This window comes from Ovis aries, chromosome 1 (assembly GCF_016772045.2).
Source record: "Ovis aries strain OAR_USU_Benz2616 breed Rambouillet chromosome 1, ARS-UI_Ramb_v3.0, whole genome shotgun sequence".
NCBI lineage: Eukaryota > Metazoa > Chordata > Mammalia > Artiodactyla > Bovidae > Ovis > Ovis aries.
Genome location: NC_056054.1, coordinates 124934849 through 124956551, shown reverse-complemented (window position 1 = coordinate 124956551; position 21703 = coordinate 124934849). Strand labels below are relative to the sequence as shown.

At 44.6% G+C, this 21703-nt stretch overlaps 1 protein-coding gene across 7 annotated transcripts in view; it reads right to left on the bottom strand.

Annotated features, from left to right (window-relative positions):
• TIAM1 (TIAM Rac1 associated GEF 1) overlaps positions 1-21703 on the bottom strand; it is a 461928-nt gene that overhangs the window by 149085 nt on the left and 291140 nt on the right. For 6 of the 7 annotated variants that reach the window (XM_060403824.1, XM_042229680.1, XM_042229684.1 and 3 more), the window contains 2 exons: positions 20963-21140; positions 9179-10152 (listed from right to left, as the gene is read on the bottom strand). In XM_060403824.1, coding sequence (XP_060259807.1) covers positions 9179-10141 — 963 coding nt within the window. In that variant the 5' untranslated portion in view covers positions 10142-10152; positions 20963-21140. The remainder of the gene's footprint in view (positions 1-9178; positions 10153-20962; positions 21141-21703) is intronic. The other variant, XM_042229700.1, reaches the window with a different exon arrangement.

Here is a 21703-nt window from a genome sequence, read left to right as displayed (position 1 = left end):
GCAATCTTTTCTTGACACCTCCCAAGAGCCAAGAATAGTGCTTGGCATGGCATAGGCACTTTAAAAACAAACAAACAAACAAAAAAACCCACACTGTTGAACAACTTCACTGCTGTTCATTTTCCACCCTCCTCTCACAACAAGAAAATCGTTTCTCATGGAATACACTTGAGTTTGATTTAAAGATCTAGTTATTTGCAGGCTCAGCTCACGATCAACTCCAGCTGAAGTCACAACTGGAAAGCCTGACTTCGCCACCTTCCAGCAAAGATCCGGGTTTATGATGTCTTTTATGGAGACAACCAGAGCTCATTTACATGGCTTTTTCTTTCATCTTTTTAAAAGGAGAGAAAGTGAGAAAGACATATTGGGCTATTTTATGGCCCACACTAGATATTCTGTCAACGGGAGGTTCAAAGCAAATGGGGCCCCAACCACAGAGTGAAAAGCTTGTGGGTGTTCCCTGCCCCGGGCTCCGTGGAGACGCTCCCAGGGCTGCAAGGCAGGCTGGTTGGGAGACTCCAGGCTCCCATCACAGCACTTTATCCTTCCCAGTTACACTGAGAAACCAGTAATTAATTACAGAGCATTGCAGGACACAATTTATGTTGAGGGACACCTACTCGCCTCTCCTCACGGACTAAATAGAGAATGTGGTTTTCAGAGGTTTGGACCTCCCCAAGCAATATTAGCATAAATGAGCTGCTCTCTGAGTGGGGATCGGGGTTCCTTAAATAATTTCAGGGGGCCCCTAAAGCCCTCCCTTTTCCAACTACCTATTCGAAGCAAGACTTTCCCCAAATAGTCCAACAAAAGAGCATATCACAAAAGCGTGAAGGCAGAGCAGCTGCAGGACTCCAGTCTCTTCTGATAGGTTAGCAATTGTAGACAGTTGCAAAAATACAAAAAGGGACTTCCCTGGTGGTACAGTGGATAAGAATCTGCCAGCCAATGCAGGGGACATGGGTTCGATTCCTGGTCTGGAAAGATTCCATGTGCCATGGAGCAACTGAGCTCAGGCACCACAACTGCCGAGCCCAGGAACTGCAACAAGAAAGGCCACTGCAGTGAAAAGCCCACGCACCCAACACAGTAGCCCCTGCTTGCGACAGAGAGCCTGTGCACAGTGGCAAAGACCCAGCGCCACCAAAATGAATTTAAAGCAAAGAAACAACGCCCTTCTTCTCGATCTTTCTCTTAATTTTAGAAGACAAAATTTAACAATTAAAGTTATTTATGTGAACATGTAATGCTTTATTGCTGCTATTTTAAGATGAATTAACAAGTATTTTTTATATTTCTGGTTCAATTCCTAATGTGATAAATATTTATAGATATAAACATGAATAGAAACTCCTTGGAGTCTATAATACTTTTTAAGAGTACAAAGGAGTCTGAGAACTGCTGATATAAGCCATCTCTTGGCTACCTACTCCCACTCCTCAAAAGAAGATCTTGGCAAAGGAGATGGATATTCATGTTGAAAATGGATGGGCTGTTTTTCAAAATAAATATCTCATTACTTAACTTGCGTGCCAGAAAAAGAAAGATAAAAGAAAAAAGAAGCATCAAAAAGGAGAAGTGAAGGAAGAGGTTGTTTTAAGTGGACTGTATATAAAAATATTTTGTTTCATGAAGAATTAACCTGAGGTTCTTAATCAGAAGCTTCTTGATAGATGCTGGAGGACCCATGGATTCCCTGAAATGATACACAGCGGGGTGGTTCCTGTGTTTGACCCAAAAAAAATCCATTTTTTTCATCTGATTCTCAAAGGAATCTGTGACCAAAGGTTAGGAATCTATTGGAGGCTGATGCCAATTCTCAGCTAAGGGAACATATTATCTTTGAACCATTTAAGCTAAGTATAAGACAAAATCAAAATTTTAAGCACCAACACAGTTTATTATGGGAACTCAAGATCTCTTTCTGACCATGCTGCACCCTCTATCTGGCTGAAATCACCAATCCTATTACCTGTTTCTCCAAGCAAGAAAGTTTTATCAGGGATAGAGCCTTCTAAAGCCATCTTTGTCATTTCTCCAAAAAGAGACATACAGATGGGCATACAGACATACACATACAGGTATGTGAAAAGATGCTCAACACCACTAATTATTGCTGCTGCTGCTGCTAAGTCGCTTTAGTTGTGTCTGACTCTGTGCGACCCCATGGACGGCAGCCCACCAAGCTCCCCCATCGCTGGGATTTTCCAGGCAAGAACACTGGAGTGGGGTCCCATTGCCTTCTCTGGCCACTAATTACTAGAGAAATGCAAATCAAAACTACGATGAGGTATGACCTCACACCAGTCAGAACGGCCATCATTAAAATGTCTACAAATAAAAAATGCTAGAGAGGGTGTGGAGAAAAGAGAACCCTCCTACACTATTGGTGGGAATGTAAGTTCATGGAAAATAGTATGGAGGTGCCTCAAAACACTAAAAATAAAGCTACCATATGACCCAGCAGCCCCTCTCCTGGGCATGTATCCGGATACAACTATGATTTGAAAAGGTACACGCACCTCTATATTCAGAGCAGCACTATTCACAATAGCCAAGACACGGAAAACAAGCTAAATATCCACTGACAGAAGAATGCATGTAGAAAACGTCGTGTATGCACAACGAAATACTGCTACTTGCAGCAACATGGACAGAACTAGAGATTATCCACCTACGTGAAGTAAGAAGGAAAAAGACAAATGCTGTATGATATACGAGGAATCCAAAATATGGCATAAATGAACTTAACTACAAAACAGAAATAGACTCATGGACACAGAGAACAGAGTTGTAGCTGCTGGCATGGGGGGCAGGGGGCAGGGGTGGGGGGTAAGGCCTGGAGTGGGAATTAGGAGTTAGCAGTGTAGACTGTTATATATATGATGGATAAACAAAAGGTCCTACTGTGCAGCATAGGGAACTATATTCAACATCCTATGATAAACCATAATGAAAAGAATTTTAAAAAGAATGTGTATATAAATATATACACACACATAATATATAACTAATATGTGTGTGTATGTGTGTATATATATATAACTGAATTACTTTGCTGCACACAATGGCACCCCACTCCAGTCCTCTTGCCTGGAAGATCCCATGGACGGAGCAGCCTGGTGGGCTGCAGTCCATGGGGTCTCGAAGAGTTGTACACGACTGAGCGACTTCCCTTTCACTTTTCACTTTCATGCACTGGAGAAGGAAATGGCAACCCACTCCAGTGTTCTTGCCTGGAGAATCCCAGGGACAGGGGAGCCTGGCGGGCTGCCGTCTGTGGGGTTGCACAGAGTCGGACATGACTGAAGCGACTTAGCAGCAGTAGCAGCAGCAGCAGAAATTAACTGTAAATCAACTGTACTTCAATTTAAAAAATATTAAAATGAAGTCATCTTTGGTGATCTCTCTCAGGAACCACTCTTTTGGGCCATGGTAGTAGAGAGTTACTTTTTTTTCTTTTCAGCCCACCACCCCTTTGGGCTTCTGTACCAGAACTGAGGGTTTGTATGTTAAACTCTGAAGGCGCAGGAGCTAAAACATGGGGAGACAGTGTGGTGTCTACTGTCTACTCTGGATGCCATGGGGCAAATTCACACTGAGATGTGACTTCTGCTCCTGCACATCCATGTCACAAATTCTGGGCAAATTGGAAGAGTAACGGGAGAGAATTCCTGGAAGCCATCACCATACAAGGACGGCTACTGCTGCTGCTGCTAAGTCATTTCAGTCGTGTCCAACTCTGCGCGACCCCACAGATGGCAGCCCACCAGGCTCCGCCGTCCCTGGGATTCTCCAGGCAAGAACACTGGAGTAGGTTGCCATTTCCTTCTTCAATGCATGAAAGTAAAAAGTGAAAGTGAAGTCACTCAGCGATCTCCAACTCTTTGCAACCCCATGGACTGCAGCCCACCAAGCTCTGCCGTCCATGGGATTATCCAGGTAATAGTACTGGAGTGGGTTGCCATTGCCTTCTCTGGACAAGGATGGTTAAAAACAGCCTAATTAGACACAAAATCTATCCCCCATATCCAAACTCCATTGGATGTCAGACTGGATGAAGCACAAGCTGGAATCAAGAATGCCAGGAGAAATATCAATAATCTCAGATACACAGATGACACCACCCTTATAGCAGAAAGCAAAGAAGAACTGAAGAGTCTCTTGATGAAAGTGGAAGAGGAGAGTGAAAAAGTTGGCTTAAAACTCAACACTCAGAAAACTAATAAAGTCATGGCATCTGGTCCCATCACTTCATGGCAAATAGATGGGGAAACAATGGAAACAGTGACAGACTTTATTTTGGGGGGCTCCAAAATCACTGCAGATGGTGACTGCAACCATGAAATTAAAAGATGCTTGCATCTTGTTAGAAAAGCTATGACAAACCTAGACAGCATATTAAAAAGCAGAGACATTACTTTGCTGACAAAGGTCTGTCTAGTCAAAGCTATGGTTTTTCCAGTCATACATGGATGTGAGAGTTGGACTATAAAGAAAGCTGAGTGCCGAAGAATTGATGCTTTTGAACTGTGGTGTCGGAGAAGACTCTTGAGAATCCCTTGGACTGCAAGGAGATCCAACCAGTCAATTCTAAAGGAAATCAGTCCTGAATATTCATTGGAAGGACTGATGCTGAAGCTGAAACGCCAATACTTTGGCCACCTGATACGAAGAACAGACTCATTGGAGAAGATCCTGATGCTGGGAAAGATTGAAGGCAGGAGGAGAAGGGGATGACAGAGGATAAGATGGTTGGATGGTATCACCTACTTGATGGACATCAGTTTGAGGCTCCAGGAGTTGGTGATGGACAGGGAACCTTGGCGTGCCGCAGTCTATGGGGTCGCAAAGAGACATGCCTGAGCAACTGAACTGAACTGATTAAATGCAAGACATTTTGCCAGGAGTTCTACATTCCATGTATCTAACCCTCACATTAGCCTTATTCAAGAGGCACTGAGATCCTTCTGGGTTACACAGCCAACAAGGAACAGGGTTCCAACTTGCAAGCTCAGACCTGCCAGACTTCAGAATCTCTTCTTTGCAGAACAGCAGGCTGCCCCTCCTCTATCCTTTAACCATAGAGAGTATAGTTTAGGCCAAGAAACCAAAGAGGCATTCATTAAATCAAGAGGCAATCTATTGGGATGTCACAGCAGTCAATACAAATACACTGTTTTACATAGTCTGGGTAAATCCCCTCAACAAACGAGCAGCAGTCTGACTCTCAAGATACTGTCTTACGCACACGGCACACACACATATTCGCATGTACTGAATTCAACAGGTAGAATTCCTCAGCACTTACTGGGTAGCAAACCCATGAAATGTGCCACTTTTTAAAACCGCAATGTGAACCCTGCTGCCTTCAGATCCATAGCTCAGTAACATGTCCAACTACTACTCAAATACAAAAATAGGAAGAATGGCTCCAAACTCTGTTTTGATCATTTGCAAATAAAAATATGTTCTTCATGTTTGTTCAGATAAAACATTGTCCCCCAGGCTCAGAGGCCAGGCCCTTGGGCCAAATGCCTGCCAGGAACTCTTTTCTGAGGAGAAAAACTGCTGACAAGACTATTACAGATTCGACTACATCACCAGGGCAAACAAGGAGACTGTTAATATCTATGATCCAAACTCACGGGAGAGGGCCCCTGGGTCAGAAACTTTCACCAACAAAAGAAAACGAAAAAAGAATTACTTTCAAAGAAGCCTCCACACCCACTGTCTCTTAAAATACACTGTTTGGAACATAGTGGGTTCTCAAAAAATCGCGTTGGATGAACACGCCAAACTTAAGATGAGGAAGCGTGGGTGGGTGGATAGTGTTGTGCATAATTCTGGGGTTTGTTTCAAGTCATTAAAGATCCTCACTCAACACGTAATGTTGAGACCAAAATAAGACTTCCGTTCATTTTATAGACTCTGCAGAAGGCTTCTCTGTATGGAATCCCACTTGGTTCTCCTCCTGGCCCCATCGGAGGCTGGTGTCACTTACCCTGGACAGACAAGGAGCCAGTGATGAAATGACTCACCTAAGGTCATTGGCCAATAAGGACTGAGCCAGAAGCAAATGTGCTTCTCAAGATTCCCAGTCCCCTGTACTCTGTGCTACGTTAAGCTACTGGAGTGCTTTATGAGACAGCACTCTGAGATGATCTCACTTCCATATATTAACAATTTCAGAAGGCAACAAGCCAGAGTGGAAGTGGCATGCAACAAGTACACGTGAGGACTCCCCGGGATACCAGCAGTGCCCCTCTCCTGGGGGCGGCCAAGGCTCAAAGGCTCACAGTGCCATCAGCGAGGGGTGGGGGAAGCAGGAGTCCAACTGTCCCCCAGGGTTGGAGACAGACAGCCAGAATGTCACCCAGCACCCCCCTCAAATCTTATATAGAATGGATTCTAACTTAGCGTTGTTCCAGGTAAAAGTGACAGAGGCGAGGTTTCTTTTAAAAGAGTCGGGATCAATGGAGGCTGGTGAGGCTGCTAAGCCCATCTCTGCAAATCAGGCCTGCAGTGCCAATCTGATGATGTCTAAAGGACAAAGCCTGTGGTGCCTTTCAGGGGATCCTTTAACAGGACCTCCATCTCACCTGTGTCCTGACCCATCAAGTTGCCAGTGCAAGCAGAGTCCTGCCCAGGGCAGGCAGAGGGACCACAGCAGGGTTATTTCTATCATTACAATCATGCTTCAGAAAAGAGACAGGTCAGGACTCCCCCGCGGGTAGTCCAGAGCTGAAGAATCTGCCTGCCAATGCAGGGGACACGGGTTCGATCCCTAGTCCGCCAGGAAGACCCCACATGCCTTTGAGCTACTAAAGCCCAGGTATCACAACTACTGAAGCCTCCCCTCGCTGCAGCTAGAGAAAGCCTGCACACAGCAACAAAGACCCAGCACACTCAAAAGTAAATAAATTAATTAAAGATACTTTTTAAAAAGAAAAGAGATGGGTCAAAATTCAAGGAGGGCATCTGAATGCAATATCCACGCTCACCTTCTCACACCTCTGAATCAGCCTTTTTTATCATTTTGTTTCCAAGACACAAAGTTTGATACAAACACCAAACTACCTGGGGTCCTCAACTCATAGAACACCATTCAGGATACTGAAAATCACAAGTAACAGACTGTCCCTTACCAGTGGCTTCTAAAGTACCAAGCACTAGCCTTTACCTTCCATTTCCTCAAAAATCTTATTACTTTGCCCATTTGCCAGATTAAGAAATTAAGGCTTCGAGACTTAAAAAATTGTGCCCAAACTAACTCAGGTAAAAACAGCTTGGACATCAGCCAAACTTGTCCTTCAACAAATGAATGGCTGGGGGGCGGCGAGGTGGGGGCCACTGTTTGGGGAGAGTGAAGTGTTAGTGGAATATTATTCAGCCTGAAAAAGGAAGGAAATTCTGACACCTGCTACAACATGTGAACCCTGAGGATATCAACCTAAGTGAAATAAGTGAAAGTGAAGTTGCTCAGTCGTGTCCGACTCTTCGAAACCCCATGGACTGTAGCCCACCACGCTCCTAAGTCTGTGGGATTTTCCAGGCAAGAGTACTGGAGTGGGCTGCCATGCCCTTCTCCAGGGGATCTTCCCAACGCAGGGATCGAATCCCGGTCTCCCACACTGCAAGCAGATGCTTTACCATCTGAGCCACCAGGCAAGCCCATGAAATAGGCCTGTCACAAAAAGACTTTACTTCAGATGAGGTATCTAGAGTCAAATTCATTGAGACAGAAAATAGAACGGCAGTTGCCAGGGGCTGAGGAGAGGGTAAAAGGGGAACCACTGTTTAAGGGGGATGAAGTTTCAGTTCCACAAGAGTTCTGAAGATGAAGCACAGTGATGGCTATAGGAACCATGTGAATGTATTTTATACCCCTCAACCATGCACTGAAAAATGGTCAAGATGACCATCTGCCCATTATACTTAGACACCCTTCTTCCTAAGACAACTGAACCTCACAATACACCCTGACCAGCACGGAAGCAAGACCAGAGGCGCAACATCACCCCGCTGGCCAGGTCAGAGCACACCTGCTGATTTCCAGCTGATCTCAGTGGTATTCACTACTCACTCTGGGGGCCAATTCACCTTCCAGGGCAAAGGAGCCCCACCTGGATTCCTGATCTGAAACGCCATCCTGTAAACTACCAACCCATCCTCAACATGAGCCAGGACTCCTGGAACCCTGCTCGAGGGCCAGAAAAGGACTGACACAGGCAGGATTACTTGACATGTCATTATCCTCATGACACTGGGTTGGTCACAAAGTTTGTACAGGGGTGACCAGACCCCCGAATGAACTTTTTGGCCCACCCAATAATTATCAGTAATGATTAGGGAATGCGAGGGCAGTCTTCATTTCATTAGCAAGACACATTTTAAACCTTTGAAAACACTTTCACACACACACTGTCATGCCCCAGACCTTGAAGCAGGTGGGTCAAGCATCTTCACCCCAGTGTTCCGAAGAGCACCTGGAAGTCAGGGTTTTGCCCAAGGTCAGAAGCCAGTTGGCTGCAGAGCAGACCTGGAACCCACCCATGTTATTCCTTGCAACACCTCCGTCCAGAGAGAGAGGGCTGGCCAGCATCGCAAAGGAACAGGAAATTGAAATAGCTCCCGGGAAGGCAGTTAGCCTGCCAACCTCAGACAGAAGCTGACAAATGACCAGAGCCGGCCCCGAATCAAAAAAGGCTTCCTCCAAGGAGCCGCCTGCCGACTAACCTCTTCCCACCTGCGGCGCGGAAGAAATAAGCTCCAAGAGTCCACAGCCCACCATTCCCATCTGTCCAGGGAGAGAAAGCCACGTTAGGAAGGAAGCGCAGAGCCAGTGAGATGCTGCTCAGAGCTGAACTGGAGAGGCAGTTTCCCGATACGAACTTATCAGCTTCATTCCCATTCCTGTCACCTCACCCACACACACACACACACACACACACACATACACAGAGGCTTCTTCCTGAATTCCCACCCCTTCAGCAACAGAACTGCAAGAGGGGCGAAGCAGCAGACAGACGAATCTTCAGAGAGGCCAGCACCCACCAGGGAAAAGCTGTGGTTAACACGCAGCTGCAAGATGGGAACCTTCTAAGAGCCCAATCATGCGTTTCAGGTCATGCACCAGTTTCCAAAAAACCAAAACAGATTCCAGGCACTTTACCTGAGTGGTTTTTGCTCTTCTGCCTTGCATGCTGCTGCTATGGCTAATCTGTGGGTTGGTGGCACCTTCAGAGAGACAGTGAGATTTCCTACAGGGGAGTGTGTTATAATTACTGTAGGGGAGAGCCTCTTCAGCTGCAGCTGGTGGCATCTTATGGTTCGCGAGATCGGGGATGTCAGACACCAAATTCCGACAGTAGCCTGCAAGTTTGCTCCTGGGCCCCCCGTTTGCCGTCACCCCAGAGTTCTTCTGAGCGTACAAGTCCCCCAGGGAATTGGCCCGTTGACAGGCACTGAGCTGCCGCGGACTCGCCCGGGTTTCCATCGCCGGAGCCTCCTCGCAGTCTTTCTCCTCAGCGGAACCCAAGATCTCTTCGTTGCTTGTTAAGTGTTCTTGGCTCAGATCAGACAGTGAGAATTCCAGGCTGTCCTCCCGCCAGATGTCTGCGGATTTGGAGCGTTTCTTCTTAAAGCTCGCAGTCTCCATGAACGCGGGCCCATTGGAGGCATAGGGGCGCTGCCGCCTGCCGCCCTCCGCCAAGTACGTCGCGTCATCCCTGTAAAGCCGGCTGTCTTCCGAGTCTGGCATGCTCTGCACGGAGGCTGCTGTGAGGACGATGCTGCTGTCCACGCTGGGAGCGACGGAGGAATCAGTGTAAGACACGGGTCTCAAGCCCATATCCACTCGGTCCACCCAAATGGGGCTCCCGAAGTCCTCCAGGGTGCCTTCCTGGGAGAAGGGCTCCAGGCCATTTTCGGCCAGGGACTGGGGGATGCTGGGGGTGCTGCTGGACCGGGTACTCACTTCGGAGTTCCTGTGGATCACCTTGCCGGAGGAGGCGTGCCTGGTCCGCCGCGCCTTATGTGACAGGCGCAGGGATCGCGACGTGTGCTTGCGCCCCAGGACGGCGTGCTTGTCTCCATAGAACTCATGCACGACATTTTGACTTTCTGCGTTTCCCATGGTTTTATGGTCTGTAGCAAGGAAAAAAAAAAAAAAAGGAGAGGATCACTGAGTCACCCATGGGTACGGTACCTACGGAGGGCAGACAGCTTGGCAGGTAACAGCCGGCGCCTATATGCACCTGGCAGGCGCTTGGACTCAACGCGGCAGCAGGTGAGAACTAACATCACCTTCTGAGACTACTCCTGCGGAGATGGGAGATAAGAACATAAATAAGGTCATGGGGGATGACAAGGGTCTCTGCCCGGGGAGGGGAGCAGCGCTCCAGGCATGGCACAGACTTGCTTCCCTAAAGCTGGCAACACCTGCTTTCTTCTCCCTAACCTCTAGAGTTGTCTATTTAAAGCTCTACGCCTCTCCACCAACTAAAAACTCTAAAAAGTACAAACCAAGGTGTCTGCTCCAAATGAGTAACGTTCTGTTTGAAATGACATATTTCAAAAAACCAGGTGAAATTCCGAGGTGCCGTGGATAAAGGCGCTTCCTCTCCATAGGTTTCCGTTTCATCCTGACTTCATCTACACTTCAAAATCAATCAAAAACCACAAAGCTCAAGAGGTGAAGTCCAATCAACTCTTCCTGATAAAGTCAAAAAGAAAAGGGGCTTTTTACCTTCGATGCCACAGCTTTCTGAAAACCTTAACAGGGGAGGGGAGGCAAAGTGGGAGGGGGAGAGGGAGATGCCCAAAACAAAACAGAAACCCCACTCTCTGCCCAGCAGCAAACTAATGGGTTCATTTCTGGGAGCAAATCCAACCCAAGAACATTAATCTGGTACAGAGTGCCCTGCACACAGAAATTCACATGATGAAATCACTAAATGTGATTCAGCCTTTTGGAGCTACCCAGGTTAATTCAAGTCCTTTCCTTAACATTTTTCCGGTCTCTCTCCTTGGTCTGAGGGCTGTTACCCACAGTGAGAAATTAAAACATCCTCAAAGCTCGACAAGTATGACTCTGTTTAGCCTTATTCTCCTTGCTCTGCAGTGAGGTTTCTCTAGACCATTTCAACTGTATACACTTAGGATACACACATGAACATGGTCAGAAAGGAGAGAAGAAAAATAGAATAGCTGAGCGCATCCCCGAGTTGATGTGTACAATCATCTACACGGTCATTCATTCAGAAAATATATATACTGGGACTTCCCTGGTGGTCCAGTGGCTAAGATTCCATGCTTCCAATGCAGGGGGCCCGGGTCTGATCCCAGGTCAGGGAACTCGGTGGCTCAGATGGTAGAGAATCTACCTGGCAATGCAGGAGACACTGGTTGGATCCCTAGGTGGGGAAGATCCCTGGGAAGAGGGAATGGTTACCTACTGCAGCATTCTTGCTTGGAGAATCCCCATGGATAGAGGAGCCTGGAGGGCTACAGTTCATGGATGGGTCACAAAGGGTCAGACAGGACTGAACAACTAACGCTTTCACTTTCACAGGGAACTAGATCCCACAGGTGGCAACTAAGATCCCATATGCCAGTAACTAAAAGATTCAGAATGCCAAAACTGAATACCTGATGTACCCAAATAAATAAATAATTTTTTTTTTAACAAAGAGGTGGGGATGGAGCCCCGATGCTCATGCAAGCTTCTGCCTTGACTGGCTGGGCAATCTTGAAAACTGTTTAAAAGAAGAAAAGAAAGAAAGAAAATAAATACTGCATAGCTACCATGTTCCAGAAACCAGAAATACAGCAGAAAAAAAAAGATACACATTCTCCACTCTCATGAAACTGATACTCCAAGCCAGGGAAGGGATACAATAAACAAAAAAGCAAAAGGTACAGAGGGAAACAGGAACAAATTTACTGGACCCATTACAGTTTGAAACCCCCTGCAATATAATATATTCCTTCCCAATGCTCCAGGACCACTCTACAATCCTACTCTTCGGTCTTAAAGGCTGCTTTAACTCCTACAAGCACATCTTTACTGAAATGAAATTTGTGGCAACAAGAAGGGAAAAACCTCCATTGAATGTTCCGATGAGTTCAGAGGTAACTCATACAGACACCAGATGTGAAGCTATTCCCATACTGGAATATTCCCTACCAGGTCACACATCATATGATTCTGAGAGCAAAGTTTCCAAGAAAGAGAATCGTCCTTTTACTAGTAGCAAATATACTTCAAAGCAATAAGTTCACACCTCTCTGGCTGGTACCTTTAAGAAGCAAAAAAAAAAAAAAAAATAGAGACTCAACTCAGTACAGGGAAAATGGAAAGATTCATGGTCCATGTGTGACCACTTATGTGATCTATATTCCTAAGAATATCATGTGCTACATTTTTACAAGTGAAATATTTTAACAAGCATCTAAAGTAAGGCTAAACGCCATGACCAGTGTCTCAGGGTTCTTGATTTTTTAAAGGTACAGCTTTCCTGATAACTCAGTTGGTAAGGAATCCGCTTGCAATGCAGGAGACCCTGGTTCAATTCCAGGTTGGGAAGATCCCCTGGAGAAGGGAAAGGCTACCTACTCCGGTATTCTTGCCTGGGAAATCCCATGGACAGAGGAGCCTGGCAGGCTACAACCCATGGAGTTGCAAAGAGTCAGACACGACTGAGTGACTTTCACTTGAAGATACATAGATGGGGACTTTGCTGGTAGTCCAGTGGTTAAGAATCTGCCTGCCAATGCAGGGGACACGGGTTCCAGCCCTGATCCAGGAACTAAGATTCTACATGCAGCGGGGCAACGAAGCCTGCATACCACAACTACCGAAGCATGTGTGCCTTGAGTCCGGAAGAAGAGAAGGGCACCCCCCACTCAGCGCAACTAGAGAAAGCCTGAACACAGTCTAAAGAAGACCCAACATAGCTGGGAAAAAAAAAAGAAAGATACCTGAATGTGTCTATGGATCTATATGTTTTGCCAAGGAGTAATTAAAAGTTTAGAAAAAGTATTAGCCACAGTCCCATTTTAAGAATCACATAGATTTAAACTCAAAAGAGGGAAAGAATGGAGGTGACAGAAAACACAGTGTACAAAGGCAAAGCTGTCACCCCAGATATGCTCGAATGGACCCCCTCAATATGCTCGGATGGAGCCCCCCTTCTGCTGTATACAAAAGTTTGCAAATAGAAATTGACAGACATATTCTCAACAACAAATTTCTGGTTAGGCTTGTTTCTGCCAACAGAAAACTAATCAAGTTAAAAGCCTCAGGAGCAGTTTCCTAAAGCAAATGGCCCCAACCTTCAAGAATTACAGCGTTCCCTGCATCTCTCTGATGGGTCTGTTATATTAATAGCATTTTTAGTAGCAAGATTCTTTTCAGCCAGCCAAGGTAGGAAAGAAGCCATTTTTATCTTCAGAACTAGAATTTAGAGATGAATGCCAAATCTCTTAAATCCTACCAAGAGCGATTCTCAAGGGATGATCTAAGTCGAGTCAGCAGGAAGTTTGAAGCAACTCAAGTTAGGAGAAAAAATGTTCCTAGGGACTGCCGAAACACCCCTTCCTTTAAGAGCTTTCCCCCAAAGGTCAGTGAGACTCATGAAGGCCCATGTGGGGGGGTCAGTGGGGGGCCCTGAAACAACACAAGCATGAAAAATGAAAATTGCTCACTGCATACAACAGACACAGTCTCCCCTTTCAGGGACAACCCCATCCCACAGGCAACCCCCAGAACACTAGTGACGTGAAAGCCCTAATCCTCTCCACACACAAATGGCAGATGCCAGCTACTTTCACCATCTTCACTCTCCCCCGCTCTCTCCTACCTAACCCTTATCATTTACTTATAACAAACCAAAACAGCCCGGTTTATACTTTACATTTACACAGTCTTTCTTTCTCTGAGTCTGGAAGCAACTTTGGGCAGAAAGTGGCTTACACTTCTTTTTTGAAGCCTCTATCGAGAGGGCTTCCCTGCCTGCCTGGTAGTTCAGAAGGTAAAAGAAGACCTGGATTGGATCACTGGGTTGGGAAGATCCCCTGGAGAAGGAAATGACAACCCACTCCAATTATTATTCCCTGGGAAAATTCCATGGACAGAAGAGCCTGGCTGGGCTATAATCTGTGGGGTTGCAAAGAGTCAGACACGTCTGAGCGATAGACACTCACACTCATACAGACTAGAAGTGTTCTATGCATAAGGAGTCAAAAAATGCTCATGCACTTTAGAAACAAAAGTACGAGGTAGTGATCAGTCCTTGGCCAACAGAATCACCACACAGTCACTAGGAAAGAGGGGAAAGATTAAGCGGGGAGAGGACAGGCTGAAATGCAAAAACTGGGCTGGAAATGGACAAGCAGGGACTTCCCCTGGTGGTCCCGTGGTTAAGACTTTGCCTTCCAACACAGGGAGTGGGGTTTTGATCTTGGTCATGGAGCTAGGATCCCACAGGCCTCTGAAGCCAGAAAACCAAAACATAAAACAGAAGAAATATCGTAACAAATTCAAGACTGTAATAAACTCAATTTGTAACAACTTAAAAAGCAGAGCCTCAGAATACAGGTTCCATGATGGCAAGCTAGAAAATGTTCCCATTTTTAAATTCATTCAACTCCCTATTGACTTCCTTATGGAAAATGTGAGTGGCCTCAAACAGCTTGTACTTGCAGAGGGTAGTTAGTGGGAGGCATATTATTAAGCAGGAGGTGGTGGGCAAGACTAATACAGGAACAACCGTCCCAATTTAAACCTCAAATCTTAAACTTTCTTTCCAGTCCTCTAAGATACAGCTTCCCGGCTTCCCCACAGCCTTTGTTCATGCTCTTTCCTTGGCCTCCAACTCTCCAACCTTCAGGCATCTACACCTGGCTCGCTCTTTCCAGATCTTACTCAAATGTCACCTTCTTAAAGAGAGCTTTGCTAGCATCTCTATCCAAAATGACCCCTCAGAGCTCAACACTTACCACCCATCTTCTTTGCTTCCCCCCACCCCCCGGCTCCTTAACATTTGTCATCACTGTCTCAAAAAATGTTTTTCATTTACTTATTTTTTTTTATTCTATATCTTTCCCCACTAGAACCTAATTAAGCATCAGGGAGGCAGAAAGTTTGTCCAGTGTATTGCTATATTCTTGGTGCCTAAAACACTGCCTGAAAGGCACTAGATGCTCAGTGGGGAAATACAGAATGAATGAATGACAAAATTTAACCTAGAATGTAAAGACACAGACTCACACAACTGCAAGAGAAAAGCGATGAGGGTGTTAGCATAATGTGAACTAGAGAAAAGATACACTGGCCTCAAAAATGCCCACTCTCCTACATGAGAGTGCCTAGAAAATGCACCCGTTTCCAGTCTGTGTGCTGGTCTCCACCTGCAGACTGGTGTAGGTCCCTCAGCCCAGGCCACTGGGTTTGGGATCACCCTGATTCTGTGAGCTGAGTTGATGGGTTCGGCCTGCCCTGCTCCACTGTTCTCCCCAACCTTCAACCACCTAGGCAGAGACTCATGGCCTTGCCTTTGTCTCATTTCACTTAATTCCTACATCCCTCCTCCTTTTGGAGGTTTAGGAAAGGGGGTTGGAATTGAGAGACTACCTCTCCTCCGTGTCAGGGTGACAGCTCAAGACTGGGCAGCCTGAGATAATTCAGAGAAAATACAGGCAAAGGAGACATAGCGACATGATGGGGAGGCATCATGTGAAAGTAGAAGCGGTCCAAAAAAAAAAAAAATCAAGAGATTCTTAGGGTCAGAGACCAAGGACAGGAGAGAGAGGATGAATTCTCCATTCTTCCCAACACCATGGCCTTTCTCCTTAAGTCATGAGTTAAACTTTTCATAGCAACTTCCTTTAAATCCCATCAAAGGAAATACACATCCAAAGAGTAAAAAAGTACTCCCATCAAAATAAATGCACAGTGAAAGTACTTAAAGGAACTTTATCAGGCAGTACAGGCAGCACTGTGTGCAAGAGACAAGACATGGAAGCAGGCAAAGGTGCACTCACAGAGGAACGGATAAAGATGTGGTGGGCATGTACAATGGGACACTGCTGCTGCTGCTGCTAAGTCGCTTCAGTCGTGTGCGACCCCATAGACGACAGCCCACCAGGCTCCCCCGTCCCTGGGATTCTCCAGGCAAGGGTACTGGAGTGGGGTGCCATTGCCTTCTCTGACAATGGAATACTACTCAGCCATAAAAAGGAATGAAATAATGCCATTTGCAGCAACATGGACAGATCTAGAGATTATTATCCTAAAGGAAGTAAGCCAGACAAAGACAAATGTTATGTTATTGCTTATATGCTGGATCTGAAAAAAAGAACATACAAATGAACTTATTTACAAAATAGACCCACAGACACAGAAAATAAACCTATGGTTACCAAAGGGGAAAGGAGGGAAAAGATAAATTAGGAGTTTGGGATGAATATATACATACTACTATACATAAAATAGATAACCAACAAGGACCTGCTGTATAATACAGGAAACTATATTCAATATTTTGATACAACCTTTAAGGGGAAAGAATCTGAAAAGTAATATACCTTTACCACTATGCTGTACACCCTAAACTAACACAATTTAACACACACCCAAAAAAGTACAGTCATTAGGGTGGTCTGTAGATACATCAGATAGGTGATTCTTTCTCAGGGACCGCTTTTATAGATTTATTAGCCTACTAAGCCTTATGTAATAAAATGATATAAAACTATTTACACACTTTGAAAAGAAGTGTCAAATCCATGGCTTTGGTACTTTGTGGAAATTAAGAAAGATGCAACCATTAAGGGAGGCTAGGTGAAGAGTATGCTTACTCTGTTCAATTTCACGTGGATCTATAGTTATTTCAAAATAAAAAGTTAAAGCTGTCACTCACTGGGAGTTTCTGGTTAAGGGAAATTTTTGTTTAAAAGTGACGATGCTGCCAAATGAAGCTTTTCTGAATCCTCTTTTTCAACAAATAATGCAAAAGAAAATAAGCACTCACTGGGCATTATCTAGCACAATGTCCTCAGGAAACAGACAGCAAACACAAAACAAGGGTCCAAAGAGGGATTCTCTAGAGAAGTAGGGTTGATTAACTAGGGACAGGGCTTCTGTCTTTAACACAGTAGTGAACAAAACTGAAATACTATTTATAGTACCCAGCCAGGATGAAGTAAGACACAGTGGCTGGTCTTTCTTCCAATGGTAAAGATTTAAAAACCCTGAACCAAAGTAAAAAGCAACTACCTGAGGATTCCAAAGAGTAAGCAAAAGCAGATAAGTTGGGGATGGGAATCAAAAACAGAAGAAACAAAAGGTATTCCCTGGTGCTTCAGTGGTTAAGAATCCACCTGCCAATGCAGGGAACATGGGTTCAATACCTGCTCTGGGACGATCCCACGTGCAGAGAGGCAACAAGTAAGCCCCCACTTGTGGAAACTAGCAATGAAGCCCCAGTGCAGCCAAAAATAAATAAACAAGCAAATAAAACTGAAGAAGCCACTCTAACAAGAGTGGGTTTCCCATTTCGGTTTTTATTATTCTCATTTCTCTTCCAGCCTTGCATGGAGGGTGAGCACAGAGTCCGTGCATGTATACTGGGTCACTTCAGTCGTGTCCAGCTCTTGGCAGCCCTGTGGACTGTAGCCCACCACGACCCCATGGACTGTAGCCCGCCAGGCTCCTCTGCCATGGGATTCTCCAGACAAGAATACTGGAGTGGGTGGCCATACCCTCCTCCAGGGGATCTTCCTGACTCGGGGATCGAACCTTCATCTCTCTGTCTCCCACGTTGGCAGGAAGGTCGTTTACCACTGGCGCCACCTGGGAAGCCTGAGCACACACCTCGCTGTGACAAAAGCAGCAAAAACTCACAAGACAGGCCCTGTCCTTCTGGCCAAAGACATCGAGAATAGTGATCCCTGCAGGCCAGAGTGAGGGCGAGCTCTGAGAAGACAGAGCTGGAGGGAGCAGATCAGCTAATGTCGTGTATAAATCTACCCAAGTCCCAGGCGCACTCCTCAGGTGCATGTGCCTGGGACTGCCCCAGAGGAAGACAGCAAAGGCTTGGCGAACTGAGCTGCGACATAAAACACAGCTCACCTCTCAGTCTAACTCCTAGGTGGTGCATGTGTGGACAAACCCACAACTCTGGAGCACAGGCTTTGAAAACTGAACTGACATCAGACCTACCACCCACAGGAGGTCAGACAGAACTTGCCATCTGAACCTAGCCAGGTTGACTGCTTACTGAAACAGGAAAAAAAGAAAATTCAACATTCTTCAGATGATTTGAACAGGACCTAGATTCTCCCAATGTAATACACCAAAGTGTCCACAACGCATTCCAAAGAACCAGGAAAATCTAATCAGTTCTCAGGGAAAAGACAATCATAGATGCCAACCCCAAAGTGGCCCAGATGTTGGAATTATCAAGCTTTTAAAGCAACTAGTATAACTGTGTTCTCTGAGTAATGGTAAACACTCCTGAAATAAATGAAAATTTTAACTCCTTGGAACATCCATGCAAGATCACCATGAACATCAATTATTGTGCATGAGTGGAGAAGGAGAATACAAATTAAAAAGACAGGTAAAATATTTTTAATTTGATCCAAAATACAAAACAAGCTGCATTTTTTAATCATCAGATGTGAAGTTTTCTTGGTATTGCATGAGAAAACATTCGAGTTAACAGAAACTCACCCATGGTCAAAGTCTCTGGGCAGAGGGAACAAAGAAAAACACTCCTATAACTACAGATTGTTCAGAGGAAAAAAGGGGGAAAGAAAGAAGATACAAGGGAAACAAGAAATAACCTCATCACTTTGCAGACTAAGGAGGTTATAATAATATTTTTATGGTTTAGGATGTCTAATCCTCTAGATGAGACCAGAAGTTCAAGCGGTACTCCAGACAGCAAAATGCCCCACCCTTTAGCTGAACAACAGGAAAGTTCCACATGATTAAAGCCCAGCCTTGTGGGTCAGCTTGCTGGGGCTTGCCCTGTTCAGAAGTAGATAATCAAAAAGATAATTATATTATTAGGGTCAATCACCTCTGGAGCAAAACTCTTATTCTTAGGAAGTAAAAACTTACATTTGAGATGCATATCCAAGATACTGGCTTTGAGGAGATTAAAATTCTAAAGATGTTAATATTTTACCTTCTTTTTCTCCCTCTCATAAACACACACACACACACGAAGAGGGAGGGAGGGAGAGAGAGAGACACACACACAGAGAATATATAGACCTGTGTAAAAATTTTTAAAGTTAGCATCCTAGATAGAGATTATGGGGTAATTTAATTTTCAAAAGTATACTTTGCTTTTCGTATTTTCCAAAGCTACTACACTAAAGCCGTAATTCACTGTTTTGGCCATGCTGCATGTGAGATCTTAGTTCTCTGATCAGGGATAGAACCTGCACACCCTTTGGTGGAAGCACAGAGCCTTAATCGACTGCCAGGCAGGTCCCTTACCTAGAATTCTGTTACGGGAAAGAAAAGAATAAATGCTTTAAGTCCCCAGGTTTCTTGGATAACTCTCGGAGAGTGAGGATGGGGACACCAGGCTGACAACTGCAGCAAAAAAGCACCAAGCCCAAACTTAAAGCAGATGACTTGGGAAAATCACCCAAGATAAAGAAGAAAATAGTACCGAGCTTGGATTTAACTCTCCTTTCTCGACATTCCAATGGCACTCTGCTTGATCTCCTCCCATTCCATCTGTGGCATGGTTATTTGACACACTTATCTTTCTTTGCATGAACCCCTTCTTATTTTATTACAGTCTCCCAATGGCAGGGACCGTGCCTTACTCATTACTATATTGGCCATCTAATTGAACTGAAGTTTTAGTACTGCTTTTTTTCAATGGGATGCTCATCTCTCAGATTGTCTATAACAAGAATATTTCAAAAATATAAAACATTAGAGCCCATAAGTGGGCACAAGATGACCCAACTTATATTCAAGTCAAAGTTAACTATTAAAACAAGGTTTCTCTTATTGGTAAGGGTGCTGTAGAATATGAACAGAAGGCATCTAATGATGTATACAAATTATAATTGTTAATAATAAAATTTTTCACTCCCTCCTGAGGTATTTAAGAACTTATTAAAATAAACGTAATGATTACCCTTCTATGATTTGAAAACAGACCTCCAAAATTGCAGGAGAAAGGATGAAATGTATTTATTTCAAAGTTAAATTTGAAGCAAAAATCACAAGACAACAGATTGCAAATTTAAAATTAGATTCTAGTGGGAGGGCTTGGTTTCAAGCCTGTTTTTTCGCTACTGGAGGCTGAGCCTGAAGATAGGGTAAGGGGGTTGGGGGGAGACGGGGGGAGGAAAGCTAAGATTAAACTGAGACAAAGTTCTGAAAGTTTTAGCTAAATCTTTACAAACCCATGAAAAGCGTTTTGCCAAGTCACACACAAATACCCCTAACACAGGAGACTAAACAGGAAAGTTTTGCAACAAATAAAAGATGATCTTTGATTTAGAAAGATTATTATTTTGACTGCATTTATTTTGCTTTTTAAGAGATTATCCAAACCAGAAACAAAACATATCATTGTTCTGAAGATTTTTGAAGCCGGGTTTACCTTTTGCAAACATAATCCCATCTAAAGATGGTAAAGCTTGGGAATAAATTTCAAAGATCCCTGAGAGCCATTCACAGAGGGAAAAAGACAGGTACCTGCTTTTTCTTTCCTTTTTTTTTTTTTTAAGTTTTAATGTTAATACGTTTGACTTGCTAGATGGGCGTAACCTTAATACAAAAAAGGGAGTCCAAATTCTTTTTCCCACAAGCTGCATACACCATGGCAATGCCATAGTACCTGTCTCACCACCTCTGAAGCATTATGTTTAATTCATGGAGGTATACACAGGCTCAAGCACACATTCATAAACTTACCTTACAAGGCAACAAAGGTTCCCAGCCCAACTTGCCCCAAGAGCACTGTGGCATTGAGATATGGAGCCTGGTGATGATGTCAGGATGAACAGTGACGGTGGCTGGGAAGTGTCTCAGCACCTGCCCCTAGAGCTGGCCATCATAGTCTCATCTGCGTCTATGCAGCTGTGCCAAAAACCTGGAGAGGGCAGAAAAAGGAAAGCCACTATTCAGCCAGAACACAGGAAACAGGAATTTTCCATCAAACCCATTTACATAAATTCTCCAACATCCATTTCATGTGAAATAGCACACCCCAGATCAAACAACGCAACATTCAGCTACAGGTCTAAAATGACAGGCATAAATCCCTAAATATAAGCATGCTTACATTTACAGTAATAAACCACTCTATAAACTCAGTAATATTTTATCATTTTATTCTGTCTCTACAGATGAAAGTATCAGGTAACAGAAATCAATTCCAGTAGAACGATTTCATGGTTCTCTCTTCTTTTTACAGTGTTATTGGAGTACAGGTGCTTTAAAATGTTGTGTTAGTTTCTGCTGTAGAGTCATGATCAAAAATGTACACAAACAATAAATGCTGGAGAAGGCGTGGAGAAAAGGGGTGTTGGTGGGTGGAAATGCAGACTGGGGCAGCCACTGTGGAGAACAGCAAGGAGCGCCTAAAACTAGAACTTCCATACCCAGCAATCCCACTCCTGGGCAGAGACTTGGAGAAAACCGTAATTCTAAAAG